Below are 22,533 nucleotides of genomic sequence, written 5' to 3' on the forward strand. Positions count from 1 at the left end.
ATTTGGGAGACATCTATTAAAATGTTTGAAATAATAAGAAAGTTGAGAAGAACTAAGCTTTTTCAGATAATATACAGACTATTGCAGTCAGCCTATAAAAGACTCTTTGCCTCCTGAAATATTTGCTTATACACGGTGCTTTCCTATAATGATTTAAAATCAGTGTGATAGTTTTCATGAAGAACACTGAGGTATTATGTCAAGATAAATGTTGTGTTACATGTATCTACCCAAATAAGTAAAATATAAAAATTCTTGACTTCTAAAACCAGTGATTGATCTCCTGATTCATATCTCATCACTATATGCAGATGCTGTGCGAAAAAAAACAATTGACTTACCAGTATCCTTCTTTCCATTGAGTTGATTTATTATTAATTATTTTGCTTTATCTGCTTTGAATACACCTTATTGCTACAATATGTATATGTCCGCCATTACAAACTGTACATGTACAGCACAAATATTTCATGTGAAATTTTGATGTTTTAATACAAAATATATGATGCCACAATGGAAAAGTAATTGTTGTATGACGTTAATGGTTAAAGAGGGACAGATTCTTAGGTCAGCTGGGACAATAGCGGGGGGGGGGGGGGGGGTGACTTCTCCACTCATGCTTCAGTGCTTCCCTACATAATCAACCAAATAGTAATGTTCATCACGAAAAAATATACTAAGTGTAAGACCTGATGATGTGAATAAATTGAAATCAGACATATCAAATAGAGTTTTCAGTGCTTTTGATATATCAATGGGCAATCTGATGAGTTAAGCCTTTTTTGACTGATTTTTATAGGTCGTTCTTTTGTTGTACTGTTATACATGTACCACTGTCCAAGGTTAGGGGGAGGATCGGAATCCCGCTACAATGTTTTACCCCGCCACATTATTTATGTATGTGTCAGTCCCAAGTCAGGAGCCTGTAATTCAGTGGTTGTCGTTTGTTTACATTTATGTGTTACATATTTGTTTTTCGTTCATTTTTTTATATAAATAAGGCCGTTGGTTTTCTGGTTTGAATTGTTTTACATGTCATATCAGGGCCTTTTATAGCTGACTATGTTGTATAGGCTTTGATCATTGTTGAAGGCTGTACGGTGACCTATAGTTGTTTTAAAATGTCTGTGTCATTTTGGTCACTTGTAGACAGTTGTCTCATTGGCAATCATACCACATCTTCTTTTTTATAATGACTGCTGATCACCACTGTGTCCATACTGGGACTATTTTGGTACAACAACCAGTGGCGGATCCAGAAATTTTCATAAGTTCATGCCCACCAAATTTCCCAGAAAAGGATGGCATGCCCCCTGGCCCCCTTCTAAATCAGACTCCTGACAACTCCCAAGAATAAAACATCATGTACGAGTACATCAAAGATCATCAAACTGTCTACCCCACATGCAAACATCTTTTTCGGAGTTCACTGTGTTGCAAGTTTTTTTGGTTTGAAGGATCGTATAAATGATTGCCTTGGGGGTCATTGTCAAATATAAAGCTAAATTATATAATTTGCAACAGCTGACACTATAGTATCCTATAGTGCACTGAAACCCTTGCCAATAACAATACCGTGATGCTTGGTGTAGGCTTCTTTGCACATAAGAAACCATATTGCTCACCTTGTAATTTTTGTATTCTTCTAATCAGTAGCGTCGGGTTTGTTTATTTACACCAGAAATCAATGAAGCGATCAAAGTGTTGGAATTCGGTAAATTCCGTGATTTTAATATTTTCTATAATCAATATGTCCAAGCAATGAAAAATAAATGGTTATTATTTTTATACATAGAGCATACGTTTTGTGTATTCTAAGCTGACGAAGAAATCTAACACAAAAGTATCTCAATCATTTAACCGTTTTAATACGAAGTTTAAAGTGTAAATTATACACATTACTGTCCTATTTTTAGAGAATAGCAATAATACATAAATGTACAGTTTCTTATCAAAATAGCAACATAATTTCAAGATTAAATCATCACATTGTCACATGATTATATAATCTGCACCAAATTGTCAGTTTGACGTGAGTTATCATCATAACTAATAACTATAGCAAATGAACACTTTATCATAATATGTACCTATAACCTAGTATCATGATTTCAATCCGAACCCACTTACGGACGCGTAGAACATATAATGCATGCCACTCATTAATAGCCAATCAGACGTTAAAATGACCTTCATTTCCCCCAGAATCATTCCGGAAACAGCCACGAAGCAGCCATTAGATAGTATTTATAACCAATGAAATAACAGAAATACCGTTAACAGATTTACCCGAACCTGACGTTTAGCCTCTGACTAATCAGACCGTATCACCATGGTGATACGGTAACTAGGCATTTAAAACATTAGTTTCACCGTGCATATTTAAGGAAGAAACGATTTTTGAATAAAATTGATATTTATAGCAATTATTTATAAAGTTCTTTACAGAAATATTTGTCTAAACTTGATATATTTATTTGTTTTGTTTAGAAATAAAATTTATTATCAAGACTCAAAGCAGCATCATTGCCGAACACATAATTCATTTGAAAATTAAGGTCTTTCCGAATCAAAATGACTTACACAGAAATATTTGCCACTGGTCTTTACTCAAACAACGATTCACTCATAAATACATTACTTAAAAAGTGTGAGGTAAATGTATTGTTTGTCTTGTATCTCGGATTCGTGAAATTACACTTAAAAAGTAAAAAAAAAAAAACATTACCCCCTCCCATTGCCAAATACCTGATTATCTATCTATTAAATTTACTGCTTGTGCTGATCTTTATAATTATTGTCTGAGGTCGACAACATCAGGACTTCTTCATGTACCAAGACCTAATTCTGATTTAAATTTTTAAAAAGAACATTTAAATATTCTGGTCTTATTACCTGGAATAATTTACCAAATAATATTAAAGAAATAGATAATTTAGATACATTTAAGACCAACTGTTCAAACTATTTTCTAACTGAACAGAATAAAGATGCATGAAACTAATGTATTTTTTTCTTCTTCTACTGAATGCATAATGGTCTTATTCAATATTTAAGCTGCTATATTTAACTGTATTATGTATTTTATTTTGTATGTATTTTTTTTGTTTTTTTGTTTTCTATTTGTATTAATAGTTTTGAAGGCCTCATGGAAGATTAACATGTAATTGTTAAATGTGTTACCTTCGTAAAATAAAGAATTTCATTCATTCATTCATACTTCTTGGAGAAGAAATACCATTTGAACAAACAGAAAAGATAGAAATATAGTGATCCCTAATATATCAATCCTTCTTCTTCGTCTGTTAGCACGCTGTTGCAGCCTACGTTTTCTAATACTTAATCGAGACATCTTTAGTATCTTTTAACTACTGCAAATCATCAAAATGGCTTTCATAAAGAAGCAACCACTTAACTTAAAAAAAAAAGGGGGGGGGGATTTTGTTTATTTATCTGAGTCAGAATTTTTCCGCTCAAACGTTTTATTCCGGTTTTTTTTTCGATACTGGTAATCAATTCTTCAACATTTAAAACTTTAATGTATGGGGAAACTCTGGATTCATAATATTTTTTATAATCTGTAGAACCAGTTTTCTTTATCCAACTGGGGTTCGGAATATTTCCATTCCCCCTATTTAGAGTCAAATGGTCGTTCACTTACTGCTAGAAAAGTTGTCCGAAAACGTTTCATTCGATTCTATGTAATGAACATTTAAATGACATAGAGTTTACAAATGTGAACAAATCTTATGTACAGGTAATTAAACAAGGTGTATAGATGTGAACAAATTTAATGTGAAACCAATGTCCAGTCTATTAAACTAATTGTAAACAAGTTTACTGTACACGGAGTTTGGTGTGAACACGGCCTTTAGACTGCTGTAAATTTTACAATTCAATATATTTTTTTTTTAAATTCGATTAAAATGTAATATAGAATTAAAACAGATTACATAATTTAAATAAATAGTGTGTATTAAACCATAGGATATATAGTATATTGCATGAACGTGCTAATTCAGATTGTAATTAAAGAATAGCTTGTATGGACATCTGATGTTTGTGTAAGAAAATTGTTCGAAGCACAAAACATGCTCGTAGTCATTTTGATTATATTAAGATTTAATCATTAAGCATTATTAATTTAAATCAATTTAATAAATTAAGATTATCGTCTGCTAAACTAGTAAGAGTTATCTTTTCTTTAATTTTGAAGGACTTGAGCGTCTTTCATTTACCTACATAATTTCATAAGCGGTTTTCCCGCTTTTATTTGGTATAAAATTGCATGCTTTTCGTGAATTGTTCATTGCGTGATTTGAACTGAAGGAACACAAAACCCACCCTATCCCACCCTTGAGAATATTTTCTTCTCTCTGTTGTATATTTTCAGATATCGTTAAAGAAGCGTCATGGATTGGACAGAATATGAACTGAATATATTGTTTTACTGAATGGCTGAAAGCGTTAGTTTCAGTTTTTTGAAAAATAAGCATATTACAAGACCGTTGTGTGGGTGTGCTAGAACTTACATGATGTACATATCTATTAAGATATTGCGGAATAGTCATTTGGTGAAATGCTTTACTTTATATAAACTAAAATTGCTTTTAATCCATTTTAAAAACGTAGTATTGGAACTTTGAAAAAATTAGCGGAAATGCAATACGCCCGTGAAATCGAGTGGACCAAAAGATAAAACAATTTACATACTAACATTAAATCTTAGCACGAATATCTCATTTAACAAAGTTGTGTGTCTATTTAGTTTTATTGTGGTATGCAATTCAAGTTTATATTTTTTTTTTATAGTGTATTATACAATAACGTATCTACTAGTATTACGTTAGAACTTTCATTTTGCATAAATTGTTTTTCATAAAAGATCGAATCATCCTTTCTTCCTTTACACATATAGTGAAATACAATTAAATATCTGTCATTGAAATCTTATATATTTTTTTCAATTAAAAAAATGCGTGAGGATGGTCCTAGGACCATCGTAGTTAGGACTGTCCTAAGATAGCTTTGTTTTACATCCTAAGACATGTCTCAGACACGCCCTAAGACCATCCTAAATAATGTCCTAAGACCTATCTTAGGACATATCCTAGGATACTGTCATTGACACGGCCCCAGGAGTCATTGGAAATATTACGAGTGATTTCAATGAATTTGGGTTATCTTTTATCTGGTATATCGAATTCCTAAATTTATATCTGTTGGTTTCTTTCGAATATTTAATAACGACATATAATTTATTTCGTAAGAATATAGGCAGCACTCGTGGAAATCTGCTACAGTTCAAGGCCATACGATACTGTTCGGTGTTGCATTGGCAGACAATTTATAAGCATCCAAATACATTCAAGACAGTTTTCGCGATATACATGTAGCTATACAGAATTTTGATATGGTTTTCTGCGATGTTACCATAAATGGCATGTCGATTTTGTTTTCAAAATGTTACCATAAAAAGCATTTTAATTTTTATTTCGCGTATAGTTTCTACAAAAGCCATGTCAATTTTGTTTTTGCAAAGTTGCTATAAAAGTTTTGTCGATTTTGTTTTCTTTGTGTTGCTGTGGAATGCATTTTCAAGGGTATGTCGATTTTGTTTTCGCGACCTAATCCAAGATTTTTCCGTTTGTCATTTACTTTGCGATCAATATTTGACATATTAATAGCGCAATTTTTACCGAAAATTAAATCAATAAATATGTAACTCGAATAATTCAGCGTCCTCTATCAGTCAGTGACCGCACTAATTTGACACATGTTATTTGTCTGAAAGTTTGGCAGACATGAAAGGTGATAATTATAGAATGGGTTACAAGAGCGCAATTATTTGTTACATTTTAACGGCAAGTTTTTTACATTTTAACGGCAAGTTTTTTACCCCAAGATGGTACTCAGAATAGAATCCTATACGTCTTCTGATTGGTTGATACAGGATTGGAATTACATTTAATCGAAAGCTTATCCAATTAGGTTTAAAAATTGCCGAAAATCATATTCACATTTTACGAAGTATAGAAAATATCTTCAATTTCTGCACGTCGGAGCCATTAAAAATATGCCTTTTTCATTAAGCGAAAAAAGTAGACGATCTTTTTCAACTGCATTTTAAGTCAAATTGAGCCGCATGACCCTATATTTTTTTTTGGTTGTAATGCAACACTGGCATTTCTAGTAACAGGAACTGCCACCTGTTTTTCCCTAGTTTGTGTAGTCTTCGAGAAAAAAATACGGAACACTAGTGGTATCCTATGGAAAATGCATTACGAATAATTGCGCTCTTGTAACCAATGGTGGGACCCCTGTAACTTTACTTAGCGTATTCTCTCCCCTGGTTGCACTGACTATTCAATTTTCTATTTTTTAAAAACCATACGCTGAAGACTTCGAAGCTTGCCTTAGTTGTAATACCTTGTTTTTGATGAAGTTATATACTTTGAAAAATATTGTTAATTTTACTACTAAGGTTATAATTAATTAATAGATGATGGGACCTCCCTCTACCCTTGTTTACACTAAATTTTCAATTTTCTATTTGTATACCATACGCTGAAGAATAATAAGCTTGCCCGCTCAGTTATTCCTTGTTTTGGAGTTATTTAGTCAGAAAATTATTCTTATTCATGCTACCACACTTAAAAACAAGTAGACTATTGGCAACACATTAATTATCTATTCAAATTATACTATATAAATGAGTTTTATTTTGTAGTTTGGTTAAACACTAGATCATCATGCAATTCTTTTTTTTTTTTTATTTGTGCGTAATTTGTAAATAATTGATTGCTGATGTTTTAAAAAAAATGAAAAAAATAAAATTTTATTTTATACTTCTTGATGGTGTCATATTTTAAGCTTACCTTGCCTGGCGCCAGCGCGTGTACATAGTACATTAGTACTACGACTGAATGTCTTAATGTAAGTGGCTTTATCCATCTCCGTGTCAACGCTTCGTTTAAAGTTCTTGATACCGGATCTGTATCTTAATCACAATGATTTGAAATTAATTTTTTATATTTTACTTCGTCTTACAATTTGTATTTAATTTTTTTGAACAGTATATACTTTTTTTTTTCATTTTTGAACACATGCTATAATATTGCCAAATTCCCAGTCAGGTTTCGTTCCTGGTCATTCAAAATTTAAAAATATGATTGAGATTTTATAACATAAATTGTTTAGCTATTGAAGTTAAAGAAATTATTTGTATGATTCTTTTGTTGTTGATACTTTGAAGTCATATTAGACTGACTTTGGCATAAAGGTCTATTGGCAAAATTCAAAACTTATGACATAAAAGGCGAAACATTTGGTTGGATTGAAAATTATTAACGTAATATGAAACAGAAAGTGCTTTAAAAAAATCAGAATCCACTTTTGGAATATTAAAAGCAAGTGGGCTCCAATGCTCAGTACTTTGGCCCTTATTAGTTCTTAGGTTTATAAATGACATAGCAGATGTAATTTAATGTTAAGGAAGACTTTTTGCCGATGGTACTTCACTTATGCATTCTTCGATTGGAACTATTATAGATACATAAAGGAAATACATGTGGATTTAGAAACTTTAATTAATTGGTCAAAATAATGGCTTGTAAATTTTAATCCTAAAAAAAATAAAAATATATGGTGTTTAAATTCCGTAAGGATTCACAGCCTATTAATTTGAAATTCACGGGACACCAAATATAGTTGACTGATTGCTTGTATATAGTATACAAGAAGCAATTTAATAATGACAAACGCACCATGAAAATGAGATCAAGGTCAGAAGATCTGTGTCAGACAGACATGTATATCTTTCATCAGACAAAGCATACAAGACAGAAATGTTCACATCAAATGACAATAAGGTCAAGGTAAGAAAATATGTACCGAAAACATGTACATCTTCCATCATTCCATATTTTAAGTACTAGTATAATCAACCTTATTATATAAAGACTTAACCAGGAAAACTTACATTTAAACGAGGTCAAGGTCAGACAAACCCTGCCAAACACAATCGTTACATACACCAACAAGTAAAGTTGGCGTTTTGCTAATAGTATCTTCAAAAACGACATTACTTCTGAAACTTAACATTGACCAATGAACAAGGAAAATAAAGTAAGACTGGTGTGACACGTTTCTACACGATAGACATGTATTGTACACTTTTCAGTCATTCCAAACAAAAAATAAAGTTGAACTAATGCTTAAAGTGCCAAACACAGAACAATTATAATTGACCAACGAACCATGAAAATCAGATCAAGGTCTTATGAAATATGCTGCACTTACATTTACACCATACAATCATTACATACACCACTAACAGACTTGTATCATGAACATGTGCACCTTACAATCACTCCGTACACAATTAATACAAGAAATATAGTTGACTTGCACTGCTAACAGCATACGAAAAACGGACCCGTAAACGTGTAACTTAAACCATTGTCGTGACGTCAGCCTTTTTATCTACGGTGAATTCTTTTTTTCTAGAATCAACGATTCATACGTCTGTCGCTGAAATGGACTCACCAAATTAAAGTCAATTGTTTCTCTTGTGTGGATTTATTTTATTAATTTTGAATTATCTAATTTACTGATTTCTGTTCACTAATAGAATTTGTCTAAGGTCGTGTGTTTCCTGTTGGACAGGACATTTATACCTTACAAGGAACCCATATATCAAATTTATAATGATTATTTTCCCAATTTATTTATAAAGTGAAAAAAATAAATCTTTTAAGCAATCGCTGAACCATGAAAATGAGGTCAAGGACAACGGACATATGCATATGTCACACGCTTCTTTTTTCCGTTTTGCTCAATGTTTTGACGACCTTTAATTGCTAACTTTCTTTGTCATATGGTCTCTGGCGGAGAGATTTTCATTGGCAATCATATAACTTTTTTTACTTTTATATAATATATCTTCAACTTAAACCTAGGTATAATATATTTCCTCTTCATATCATTTGGGAATTATCCCCATCAATATTAAAATTTAAGACATAACATTTCATTTTTCATTAGACTTATATACTACATGTATATGCAATCTACAGAAACATTAATTATTTATTTTTTTGTAAATAGGACTTTAACTTTAACTTTAACGGAATGCGCTTTCAACATTTAGATAAAAATGAACTTACCTGACAAATCGTTTTACGTTTCGGTCTAGGAGTAAGGACTTAGGATTGGTAATTCATATAATCGTCTTCAGTTGAATACATCATTTTTACATGTACATCAGTAACAGTTTATTAGATAAAACAAGATATAAAAATCATTTAACATTTTTTATTAGAAAAAAAATAATATGCAATCAATTACATCTTTTTTTACCTAATGTCGCAGATGGTGATGTACCTGACATGAGGTTGTTAAAGGGTTCTTTTCGTGCAACGTTTTCTGTCATTTTATTTCACGTGTTATAGTGTTTTGAGTTTTTATTTCTCGTTTTCTCGTGTTTGGCTCGAGGTGCGTGCTACGTGTTTCCACCTATTTATTTTTCGTGTTTTGTATCGGTGCTCTTAATTTCTCGTGCATGCTTTTACGGCATTGAATGAAAAGAAAAAAAAACCCTGGGACTTATTCAAAGTGAGACTAGTGAAATATATTAAAACTTGATGTACATTAACTTTGTTACCATTCTACTTTTGCAATTATATGGTATATGTATGGTACGCAATAAAGTCCATCAAATTACTATGAATAATGTTTTTGTCTCCAAATTAGATGCAACTAGCGAACCCTAAAAGTGACCACAGGGACTTCATGTCCATTTATAATGACTGAATGATCTTAAAGAACAGCTAACTAATAACTTCTAGTAAATGTTTCCTTAATATTTACGATCTTATTTTTCGTGTTTCGTTTTTCCCGATTTTTATTTTTCGTGTAACGTTTTTTGCGTGTCTCGTGTTTATAACCCTCTTTCACCACCCTCTAACATTATACGGTTTACCAAGTATATGTTCTTTTACCTTATAGCTCATATGACAACAATGAAATAACCTGTCAATAAGGCCCTTATACAGGATACATAAGAATTTTGAAAATATATACAAACATACATCATTGGAAGTTAAAGTCAGTGCTTCCCGGGGTTGGAATCTTCCCTTTTAAAAAAAGTTTATAATGCATTTGAATGGGGACACATGGTTGGAACCCCCCTTAAAATGACTATTTCCGACCCAGACTACAATGTCTGACAATTGGACTTAAATATACCATTAAGTGGCTAATGTTTTCGTTATTGTAAGAGGTTTTAAACATTTCTTATTTTTACTGTTTACTTTAAATATTCACCAGAGATCAAAGACCAATGATGTTACACATTCCAAAATACACTTACAACATTAACAATTATCAATGCCGATACTGTAAACTCAAATAAACAAGGTATGTGCATAATGCTGCGTTCACACATTGCCGATGATTGCTCTCGTTTGAGATCAGACAGCGATAAGACACGAAAAGGGAAAAAAATCGGATTACTGTCCTCAATTAGTAACAGATTCCTACGGGTCGAGAATGGTCCTGATAAATATAATAAGAGATACTAAGAAAGTCCCTACATATTTTAATACTAATTGTAGAAATTGCTAAATACTTCACGCCAGACTCCGGTTGAACTGCAGTGGCTTAAATGAACACCTTTTCTAGAAAAATATTGTTCTTTCCAGCCTCTGTAAAAGTTGAGAGCAGCAAACACTATCTGCTAGAATGTCATAATTATAGACTCAATAGGACACAAACCATTTCTACACTACCAATATATAATGTACAAACATTGTTATCAGGTAGTGAAATCATCAGTGATTAGGAAAACGAAAATATTTTTAAAGTCTTTCAAAGATTTATTTTAGAAACAGGGAGGTTTGGTCCGTAACAATTATCTTTATGTCGATGTCGATTTAGATGTAGAAACTTTGATTTAGTGTTATCTTATTTTCGAAACATTTACATATTGAAAATTAGATTATACGAGTTTCTTATACCATGTTCCTAATTTTGTCATTTTTTTTAAAGGGAGAGTTTTTCTTGTTTCCGAACCCCTGTATTTATATTGTATAAATATATTTCATGCACTTTTTGAATAAAATATAATTGTTTAAACTAATGGTCCTGATAGTTCGGCGAAGCACCCCGACAGTTAGGTGCGTCTAGTAAAGCTTAACATTCGGGGAAACTCAGCCGGTATTGTCTAGTCGGATTACAACTGTGACTATGTCATGACAGATTCTGCTGTATCGGATCAAAATCTAACAGTGTTCTGTGTTTTCTGGACGGTGTCTTGTGGAACAGGAATGATCTGGAGAAATTTTTCAATGCTGTTTTTCTGCCGATTGAGTCCATATTGCAGCCAGATCTTATCGATTGCGAACCGTCTTTGCCGAAACCGTCCCGGAACAGTTATTAATACGAAATTCGTCAATGATACCCACGTCAGAGTCCCGAAAATTACAGAAAGCAATACGACTGAGACCAGACAAAGCCGTTTGCAATGCGATTTAGCGGACCATGATAGGATTACATTTACGTTCCGACAGTACCTGATTGTTTTGAATATGGCGAAAATTTTCTAACGGATAACTTCCGTCATCGTCGGAACACATTCGATAGAATCGGGACGCAGTCGTGGCAGACTCGGTCGAATACTACCACGTGAAAGATACAAATCGGATTGAGAAAGGTAATATCGGGACAAATATGCTTGGAAACGGTTGAATATCGACGCTTCCTGAACAATATCTGATTATTGTTGTGATTAAATTTTTTTTTTACAAATTTTAATTAAAGTTTGAATTTCCATCCACGATTACACAGTATCTTGATCAGACTTTGACAAATTTTAATCGGGAATGGTCCGGTCAAGGACGGTAATAAAAATTGTGAATGTGTGATCCCAGCTTAACGCTATGCGATGCATGTAAACAGATAAAATAAATTGCCTGAACTATCATTGGAAATGTTTCACTGTGTATGATAATAGGAAAATCCAGATATTATATGTACATTGTAATTTGCTTATGTTGTGAAAGAGCCTTGAAGGAAATTTTGTCAGCTAGTATATGAATAAGTAGTTGCGTCTGTCACAAAGACGTATAAACATTTAAAGAATGACTTATATTTTTTCTTTCTATGAAGAAATAACATAAAAAATTTGGTGCACACCAAATAACGCGCGTAGCGGGTTAATTAACAGTGTGCACCACATTTTTTATGTTATTCCGAGTAGCACATTTTCTATTGAAATATGATTGAGAATGGAAATGGGAAATGTGTCAAAGAGACAACAATGCTAACCCGACCAATGAGCAGAAAACAACCAAATACGACGTTGGGGTCTTCAACACAGCCTATCTTTATTGCTTGAATCATCAGATGTTTAGTTTCTATACTCTGGTACATGTACAGAATACATCATTCTCACAATGGATAACTACAAACCATTTTGAAATGCAACAACAAATTTAATTAGCTGTAAACTTTAAATTATTATCATCTTTTTAATTGTCAGCCTATACAAAATTAACATAACTTCATAAGCCTACTCTATAAATATCTTTTCTTTCAAGACTGTTCATGAGTTTAACATTGGTATCATTTTTCATTATAAAACGATGAAAAAATAACAAAGATTTGAAAATAAAATGAAAGATAACATTTTGAACTAAATGCAATCAAAGTCTGGAAAGAATAGAAGGGGTTAATATGCAAAATTTTGTTATGAAATTACATTGATAAAACCAGAGGATTCCAAATATCTGGCAAAACTAGACGAGCGAACATCCTTAACAAGGTAAGTATTTCTTGATTTATTATTTAAAAAAAACAACAAATGAAATAACAATGATTTTGGTAAGCAATGGTCATATTAATTTGTGTGCTAAATATTCTCCCTTCATGTCATATATAATGATGGTGCAAAATAGATAAGTAACATACACTTTCTTTTTTTATGTATTCTTAACAAAGTAGTATAAAACCACGAATAAATTGACAACAAAAAATTTAGATGTTTCAAAATACAATATGTACATCAACTTATTAAACAAACGTTTTAAATCAATACAATAGAAGTTGGAATGTCATCAATCAATTTAGAAGATGATACCTACAAAATCAATAATGGATGGAAAAAGCCAAGGTTTCCTTTTTGCAACAGGAACATAACAAAATATAAAACATCACGTTTTTAATGCCATGCGTCCGACGCGCTCTTCTGAATATATTCTTGTCAAGAACACTAAAAGCCGAACATTTGAAAGCAAATCATGTACAGAAACCGAAACAGTTGAACATCTATATTACCAAAGAGCATAACAAAAAACTATGTCCGTCTAAGTTCAACTTGGCCTGTGGAAGTTGAAACCTGAGTTTCCTTATAATTTATGAATGTATCAACGAACATTTTAATAGTATTTAAATGTACAAATGTGTAAGATTATATCTTGTTTTTTTCCGATTCCTTTAACATGTAAAAAGCAGATAAACATTTCTTTTCTCAAGTTTTTCGTATCGGTCTTAGTTTAACAATAGGCCGCAAGGCTATTTTTTCGTCTGGATTAGTCTTTGTCTTCCCTTCAATGTTTACATACTGAGGATTTAGTGGTTTTCTAAGATCTGAAATTATAAAACTAGAAATTATTCCACATTCAAAATTTGTCTGATGAAAATAACCAACTGTATACTTCGACAATTTTAAGCCATTTTAGCATTCTTAAGTTAACCTCGCACGAAAGAAACTGTTTATTAAAATAACTTTAAATACATTTTAAAGGCAGTCGTACTGCCATCTGAGTTTTGAGTGACGGGTTCGCGAAACTAAAATAGTGTGATATCCAGATCTATCTTCTCTTTGTTGTCTTTTGCAAATGTTATTATCTGTCTTTTTTCAACTGTTATGGGTTTCTTTCGTACTATTATTAAATTGCTACAACATGGACAACAAACTAGTCACAGAGGGCTTGTAATTAAGTATAAATAGCTTATATATCTGTAATCAAAATGGACTCTAGAAATTGAGACACATATATTGATAAGATGTTCATCCTTTTTGAAATGTTTTTTTTTTTAGAACTGACCTAACATACATACTAGTATACATATAATCATGATATTAAATGATGAAAACAAGTTTTGGTAGCGTATTTGTCGAGCATATAAAGATTTTGAACAAATGTGTATTTTCAATATGAATTGAAAACATTTTAAGTACCTGCAGCTTTAACATTTGGAACAGTTGGTTTCGTGGTGTATGGTTTCAAACTTTGAATAGGTTCATAGGTGTTCTCGCTGAAATTATAAATATTTGCAAAATTAGTGTATAACAATTAAACTGAAATATTAATCTAGACTAAGGGGTGATCCGCGAGATTGACCTATTGAAATTCATGTGCAATTGATGCAATAGAGTAGAAAATGAAACAACATCTACCTCAAAATTAAAAGTATAGATATATCGAGAAACTAATCATGCCGTTGCTAACAAAGCCTAAGAAGCACATCGAATTATACTACAACATTACACATGACAAAGCGGCCCTAGAGAGATACTAACCAGAGCTATTAACCAAAGTTTTACCACAACGTGTTTTCTCTACATGATGTCTTTATATTTTTTTCAATTAATCATCTGCTGGAAATATTTTTTAAGGTTTCTACTTTGTTTGTAACACATTTATATTAAACTTACTTGCAAAGGTATCACTTTAGGTACAATATGTTAGTTATAACAGGTAATTAAAACCACAGTAAAACCAACAAAAATATTTTTCTGCACAAAAATGTTAATCTTTATCAACCTGTTGCAAGTGAATAAGTCATCAACGATTTTTCATAGCCTATTTTGACATAATTGAACCATACTGGCCGATAATAGGGAATTTTTATTTCACCATTTCACTTTCAATAATATTTAAACAAAATAAAATCATAATCTAAATTTCGCATCTGGTAGCTAGTGACCGTTTTACAGGCGAGTAAACACATTTTGTTAAAAAGCCTATGTATATCTTTTTTTTCTATTTGTTAACTTCAACTGTAATCATCTTTAAAACTGTTGTGGTTTATGATGCATCTTCGCGGATTATTCAATGTAAAGAGTCAAAAATTAATTTTATGGGTCAATAAATTCAAAATAGATAATAGCCATTCATTGTAAATAAATTTCTATCAAAAATAAGGCTAACAGAACTTTTTATACTATTTATATATTAAACAAAAACAACGTACACACATGGCATATGAATACACAACGTCAGAGTGGGCGTATCGCCATACAAATTGACAACATTGAAAATAAAACTAATACTTTTAACCAATCAGAAGACAATAAATACACCAAATTTATTTATTTATGTATAATATAAAATGAACGCATTATCTATGTCACTTATGGTAAAATATACTAGCGGTGAAACCTCCACAATCCTTACCTATTATTTTTAGGTGCTACCCCTGAGTCTTTTTTGCCTGAAAATGTAAGTAGTCATTTAGAAAAAAATCCAAACAAGAATGTGTTACAGTTCTTAAAATTATCTCTTTTAGGATGTTGTTCAATGCATAGTGTATTTATATTTTAAAAGATCTTAGCCCATGAATACAATTTTGGCTTTTACGATAAGTTACACCGTCTTGCCTTTCTGATTATTTAAGGGCAGAGGTTGGTATTGGAGGGGTAATCAGAAGGATTTCGAAACAAGGAACATGGGTTAAAACATGATAAAAGCTTGGAACCTGCGCTTTAAAACTGTAAGTCTGTGTCTTTTGGGAATCCTTCGGAGTTTTCGCAAATTTGTATGATGCGAGTCCATAAACTACATATATTATGATAAAATGATAATAAAAAAATGTTTTTGTAGCATATTTGACGAGCATTTAAAGATTTGGAAACAAATAGGTATTTGCAATATGAATTGGTAACATTTTAAGTACCTGCAGTTTTAACAGCTGGTGCTTGTATCTTGGTGTATTGTTGTCGGTCAGATTTCCCTCTTTGAATAGGTTCATAGGTGTTCTCGCTGAAATTATAAATATTTACAAAAGGAGTATATCAAGCCCTGTAATTAAATTGAAATAATTCTTGCAAGCCATAGGTTTGTTTGAATTTTTCGCAATATCTAGGCTGTTATATTTGATTCTAATTCGAGCGTGTTCAAGAGATAAAATTTACAAACATAACGGCCAAGGTTATGTGAAAATGAATAACTGCGATTCTAATAAAACAATGAAGATAATTCAAAAACCTGACGTGAAGGTTAGATTGCGTATGAATATTCAATATTACCAACTGTTAAATAAAAGCTACAAATTTCAAATAAATATAAGGCTTTCATGCATTACTTCTATAAAAACACTAGAAAAAAATGTGTTAAATCTTTATGATTGTCAACCCAAACATTTCCATTGGCTATTATTACTGTCATACCCACAGTTGAAATGTTGCAACTAAGGAGTGAGCCGCCAGGTTAACCCATTGAAACTCATGTGCAGTTGATGCAATAGAATAGAATATGAAACATGATTTTCCTCAAAATTCCAAGTATAGATATATCGAGAAACTTATGAAACCAAAGAAGCACATCGTATTAGATTATATAATTACACATAACAAATCGGCCATAGAATGATACTCTCCAGAGCTATGAAACAAAGTTTTACCACAACATTTTTCTACATGATGCCTTTACAATTTTTCAATTAATCACGTGCCTAAAATATCTTTAAGGTTACTACTTTGTTTGTAACAAATTTGTTTTAAACCTATGGCAAAGGTGTCATTTAAGGTACAGTATGTTAGTATGTAATTAAAACCCCAGTTAAACCAACCAAAAAATGATTTTTCTGCACAAAAATGTTAATCTTTATTAACCTGTTCAATTATAGTAATATATGTACATAATTTCGAAAAAAAAATGCAGGTGTGATTTTCGAAAGCAATCAAAAGGGAATTCGAAAATGATTTGAATAAATCCTATTTTTCTCAAATCCAAAACGAATAATTTAAAGGGCGTTAGCTGTGAAATACATGTTCATCGATTTGTCTCAAATTCTCATATTAGGTTTAAAGCAATGTAAAACTTTTATCCAAATTATCAAAAATTCCAAAATAAAAAAAATACAGGGCATCAGGTCGATAATATTTAGCTCCGTTACGTGTGTATTAAAGTCTAGACTACATCTAGTAATAAAATTAACGGTACCAATTTTCTTGCACCAGATGCGCATTTCAACTGTCGAGATGACCTCGAAAACACGAAATAATCATACTAGCGGTAAAACTTTGACAATCCTTACGTTTTGTTTTTAGCTGCTACCTTTGAGTCTTTTTTTCCTGAAAATGTAAGTTGTCATTTAGAAGAAAAAAAAATCAAACAAGAATGCGTTACAATTCTTTTCATTATCTCCTTTTAGGATGTTGTACAATGCAAAGTGCATTTAGATACTAAAGGATCTTAGCCCATGCCTACAATTTCGGATTTTACGGTATGTTACACTGTCTTGCCTTTCTGTGATTATTTAAGTGTAGTGATTGGTCTTGGAGCGACAATCAGAAGCAGTTTGAATCACGGAACATTGGTTAGAATATGATTATAGCCAGGATCCGGCGCTTTGAACCGTAAGACTTTGTGCAAATAAACTCATCATAGATACCAGGATAAAAAAAAATATATTTACGCCAAACTCGCGTTTCGTCTACAAAAGACTCATCAGTGAAGAGCATTAGACAGTGGAAGGCAACCTATCAATTTTAGATATCTTTATTTCTCCGTATTTATAGTTTTTTTCAATAATTAACAACGGGATGATTAAACGGATTTGTATTCAATTTTTACATCATAAAGATGAACTAATTATTCATAACTCAAGTGTGGATTAAGATCTACTAACCCTTTCGGAGCACCCTAGATAACCTCCAGGTATTGTTGGAGTTCGTGTCGCTCAGTCCTTAGTTTTCTATTTTGTGTTTTGTTAACTGTTTGGTTGTTAGTCTTTTTCTTTGAGCTATTCTTTATCAGTTTATTTAAGATATATGAGTTAGAATGTTCCTTTGGTATCATTTGCCTCTAGTATAAAAACTTTCTATATTATTATTTTTCATAGGAATAGTAATACACAAAACTAGAATTTCTAAGTTTATTAAATAATTTAACAAGGGGATGGATAGAACTATGATTTTCAAATTAAATGCAATCTATAACCTAAGAAGTAATTTGACCTTGTCAAATATGCATTTGCCTACATTAAAAAACACTTCATTAGTGTTTGTCCTTTATAAAGTCTTAATTATATTAATATCTATGTTTTTTTTTAATTGAATTGATATCGTGTTTCTATGTTAAATTCATTGTCCTGCAGTTCAAGACCTGTGATATTTTTGAAAACACTATGTCTCCTCCATATGTATATGGTTGTGTTGGACGGTTTCTGTTTAAATAACTTTCATATATACAAATATACAAATTGAAATATGCTGAACACAATTTAATCATATATTTGTTTATTGTAAATACCGTTAGATTCAAGATTACCACACTCAGACGCGGGTTGTGTGTTTTCATAGATTCCTTCATTATCCTTTGATGATCTATAAAATAAGGAACTACACATGCATATAGAAATATTGTCAGTGTAAAATACAGATTAACAGTGTAATGTACTAACCATATGATTAAAATCTGAGTAATTATTAATTGTATATCTTTTTACAAACCTAGGGTGATTTTTTTTATTTTGTATACGTCGATTTCATTTAAAAAAAGATTTAGATAGATCATGGATGTTTCTTCATATTGCCCTAATTTGCTCCCATGCATGGCAAATTAAACCGTCTCTACAACCAAATTGGTATTGATGATCTCTGGCACTTTATCCACAATTGTTTTGCCTGCACTGACTATTGACTTTAGGAACATGTATTTTGCTTGAACGTCTTTTTCAGAGGAGTCGAGTGTTGGAGTTTAATATTTCAAATGTATTGTACAATACTTAAGGAGATATCTGCATTCAATCTTGTCATTTACAGATAGTACAAACATGAGTTTAACTTTTGGGTGAAGAGAATTGATAACTACACTAGATCAAAAACCACATTTTGTTTGCACTATATCTTTAATCATTATATTCAATTATACACAATGGCTTTGTTAGTCTTGTATGATTTTTTTTTAAAGTTCTTTTAGACGCTTTGGAGTTTACTTTCATTGGCTGTTGTTATCACTGAACTAGTACACATTTTGTGGAGTGGTCAGCTAATGCACTCCTTCGGGTGCGGGATTTTCTCGCTGTGTTGATGTCCGATTGGTGGCTATCGGCTGTTTTTACTTTTCGTCTGGTTGTTCTCTCAATGACACATTTCCCATTTCCATTCTCAATTTTATGCAATTGTTGTTAGACTGTTAATCATCGCAAGTATCGCTAGCTATGTACATGTTTTAGTCGGTGCTTTGGTATCGACATGATATATAACATAGTTTGCTAAAATTCTTTGTTGTTGAAAAATCAAACATGAATAACAAGAATGTGTCCGAAGTACACGGATTCCCCATCCGCATTGTCATTTTCTATGTTCAGTGGACCGTAAAAATGGACTAAATACTCAAATTTGGCATTAAAATTAGAAAGATCATATCATAAGGAACATGTATACTAAGTTTCAAGTAGATTGGACTTCAACTTCATCAAAAACTACCTCGACCAAAAACTTTAACCTGAAACGGGACGCACAGACCAGAAAACATAATGCCCATATATGGGACATGACAAACTAAGGTTCCAACTTACTCAGGCAAAGTTGAACTTAAAATAATTGGTCGTTTAAGTTTGGTCGTTCTTACCACATATTTCATATGTGGAGGTTCGGGAACCTAGGTTCTGGAAACTTTCAATACATCTGGTTATTGCATGGTTACGTAACAACTTCAATCTACTCACCTAAATAGTTTTGTAAAACATTCATGAATACAACTTTGTCTCTGTGTGCCTTCAGTATTACGTCTAAATCCTAAAGGTTAATGCATACGAGAAATTAAATATTTTAAGTGTGTAAAGCATACAACTATATTTAAAGGCGTGAAACAAAAACAGAATTATATTTTTCTGGGTCGTAAAATAATCGTGGTTACAGTGTACACGTTTTGTTTTCATGTTTCATTACACAGATTTATTGCCCGTGAAACCTGATCGCTAATGTCTTTTTAACTTCAGAACGAGGTACAATCTTTGAAATAATTTGATAGCTTAAAAAAAGAATATTAAGATATATCAAAACAACATATTTATCAGTACAGCTGTCGAGATGTTTTTCTTTAACACGGGATGTATATATAGATCATTTTCCGAAATTATCGTGTGTTATTATTTCTCTCATTTTACACACATGTTTTTAAACAATTTAAACGGAAAACCTCAAACGTATATTTAAATTTCTTGTTGAAGGTCATGTTTTTATCTTTTATTTCCAAAAATAAATACTGTAAACCAACTTGTTTTCTTGAGCGATTTATTTTCGCGATTTTCGCGAGTAGAAAAATAACGTGAAAATAAATAGTCGGGAATATGCAAAACTCGGATCTTAACACTTAATAAATTAGAAAATCGCGAAATTAAATAGCCACGGAATTGACTGGAAAGGGTCAAACGAGAAATAAAGTATTCGCGAAAATAAGTTGGTTTACAGTACACCGAACCAATATCATTGTAGATTTTGCCATCTTGGTCGACAACATACAATTATTTCTTATCGATCAGTCAGTATTAAAAAAATATCAAAGACACTAAGAAAAATGCATATTATGTTTTTAGTTCTTCATTTTTTGATGTATTGATGACACAATGAAAAAAGAAGGACCTCTATACGCATGTTGAGTCTTGATATTTTCTTTGAAGTTTACACTGATTGACGCTTTTAAACTCTTCTTCATTAATGCTGATTCCAGAAAAGCAACTATCAAGTTCCAACTACCTAGCAGTAACATACGTTTCGTTTCGGTCGAGTATATTTCCATTTAACTGATTTCATGAACAATTATGTGCTTATTACAAAACAATTTTTGCAACAAGGCTATGTGGAACAACGAATAAAATCGTCACTAGTTGTACGGTCACAATCACAACTTGTCTGATTCAAATAACTTGTGACTTGATTTTAAGTTCTCAGGTCTTTTGATACCATAAAAGTCGTCTGACCGATACAGTTAATTATTGTGTATAATTCCCGAGAGTATGATATTCCTATGCATTGCGTTGTGTAAAAATAATTCGTGCTTTAAATTTTTTTTTGTATGAACAAAAATTACATGCTTCTGGAATTCGTGGATTTCAGTTTATAAAAACTAAAACGAGTGAAACATTTGAAAACTATCAGAAACAACAAATTCTTTAGAATAAGCACATATACATAAAATTGAGAATGGAAAAGGAGAATCTGTCAAAGAGACAACAACCCGACTATAGAGAAGACAATGTTGTTTTATAATGATTTGTGGGGCCTTGTAAGATAAGGTGTTGATGTTCTTTAACTTGTTTGTCTTTCATTACATGAAATTATTGCTTTTTATATAAGCTGATTCGTCAATGCTAAGTAACACATTGTATCTATTGATGGAAATTGCAAGGTTAACAGTATAATTGCTAAACCCGTGTAATTAGAAGTTTCCACTTATTACACGAGAAAGAGTGATCAATTATCGCAGATTAATGATCTTCAAACATGTCAATGGTGCTAATTGGATAATTCACCTAGCAATTAAAGAAAATTGTTACATAAAAAATGTTACAAATGTACTTCAAACTGTAGAAATAATTCAAATGCAATAAAAAGCAACCCTAATATGAAATATATTTTCGCATGAAAATTTTGAGCACTTCTTCATCGCATACCATCACCAGAAGTCTGACTTTCTTCATCAAAACTAATTCTGAATGAGAATTTAAGTCACACAGTTGAGTTAACATGCGAAAAAATTTGCCTAAAGTTCATAACGCGTTTGCTGATATTCGATGTGTTCTCTAGATTATTTGCCTGTGAATTCATGTTTTTTTTTACTATGTCTTGATTAGGACAATATTTGTTAAGTTACGTTAGCTACTTAAAATCGTGAATAAGGCCACCAACAAAAGACACTCATATATTTATATAAAGAACAGTATTTTCATGATAACTTGTTCAGTTTTAACTACCACATGTTGTTACAATTTGAGTCCTGTAAGTGACGTCAAAACAATTCCCAAGCAAAACCTTTTGCCTCAGACAGTCGCATATTGTTTTTGAAATATAGATTTTGTAAAGTTTAATATTTCTAAATGAATGTGACTTATTTCTAAAGTATGCCACTTACTGTACAAGAGTATCAGAGTTATCATTACAGCAAACATCAACACAGCAAGACTTATCAAAATTACTCCTCCAATTAAAGCGCCATTCACTTCGGAATCTACCGCTTCAGATGCTATTAAATAACATATATGAATACAATATAACGATGACTTGGAAGATTAATTTCTAGA

The 22,533-nt window shown here is 31.7% G+C and overlaps 1 protein-coding gene across 2 annotated transcripts in view; it reads right to left on the reverse strand.

The window, feature by feature from the left end:
* Positions 1-12,354: 12,354 nt before the first annotated feature.
* The window catches only part of LOC143079990 (immunoglobulin superfamily member 10-like), a 32,406-nt gene continuing 22,227 nt past the window's right edge, over positions 12,355-22,533 (reverse strand). The window contains exons 12-19 of one of the 2 annotated variants that reach the window (XM_076255631.1): positions 22,365-22,475; positions 19,960-20,029; positions 18,540-18,613; positions 17,323-17,359; positions 15,961-16,046; positions 15,462-15,498; positions 14,243-14,319; positions 12,355-13,647 (exon numbers count right to left, since the gene is read on the reverse strand). In XM_076255631.1, coding sequence (XP_076111746.1) covers positions 13,529-13,647; positions 14,243-14,319; positions 15,462-15,498; positions 15,961-16,046; positions 17,323-17,359; positions 18,540-18,613; positions 19,960-20,029; positions 22,365-22,475 — 611 coding nt within the window. In that variant the 3' untranslated portion in view covers positions 12,355-13,528. Of the gene's footprint in view, positions 13,648-14,242; positions 14,320-15,461; positions 15,499-15,960; positions 16,047-17,322; positions 17,360-18,539; positions 18,629-19,959; positions 20,030-22,364; positions 22,476-22,533 lie in introns of both variants that reach the window. The other variant, XM_076255630.1, reaches the window with a different exon arrangement.

Source organism: Mytilus galloprovincialis, chromosome 6 (assembly GCF_965363235.1).
Source record: "Mytilus galloprovincialis chromosome 6, xbMytGall1.hap1.1, whole genome shotgun sequence".
Classification (NCBI taxonomy): domain Eukaryota; kingdom Metazoa; phylum Mollusca; class Bivalvia; order Mytilida; family Mytilidae; genus Mytilus; species Mytilus galloprovincialis.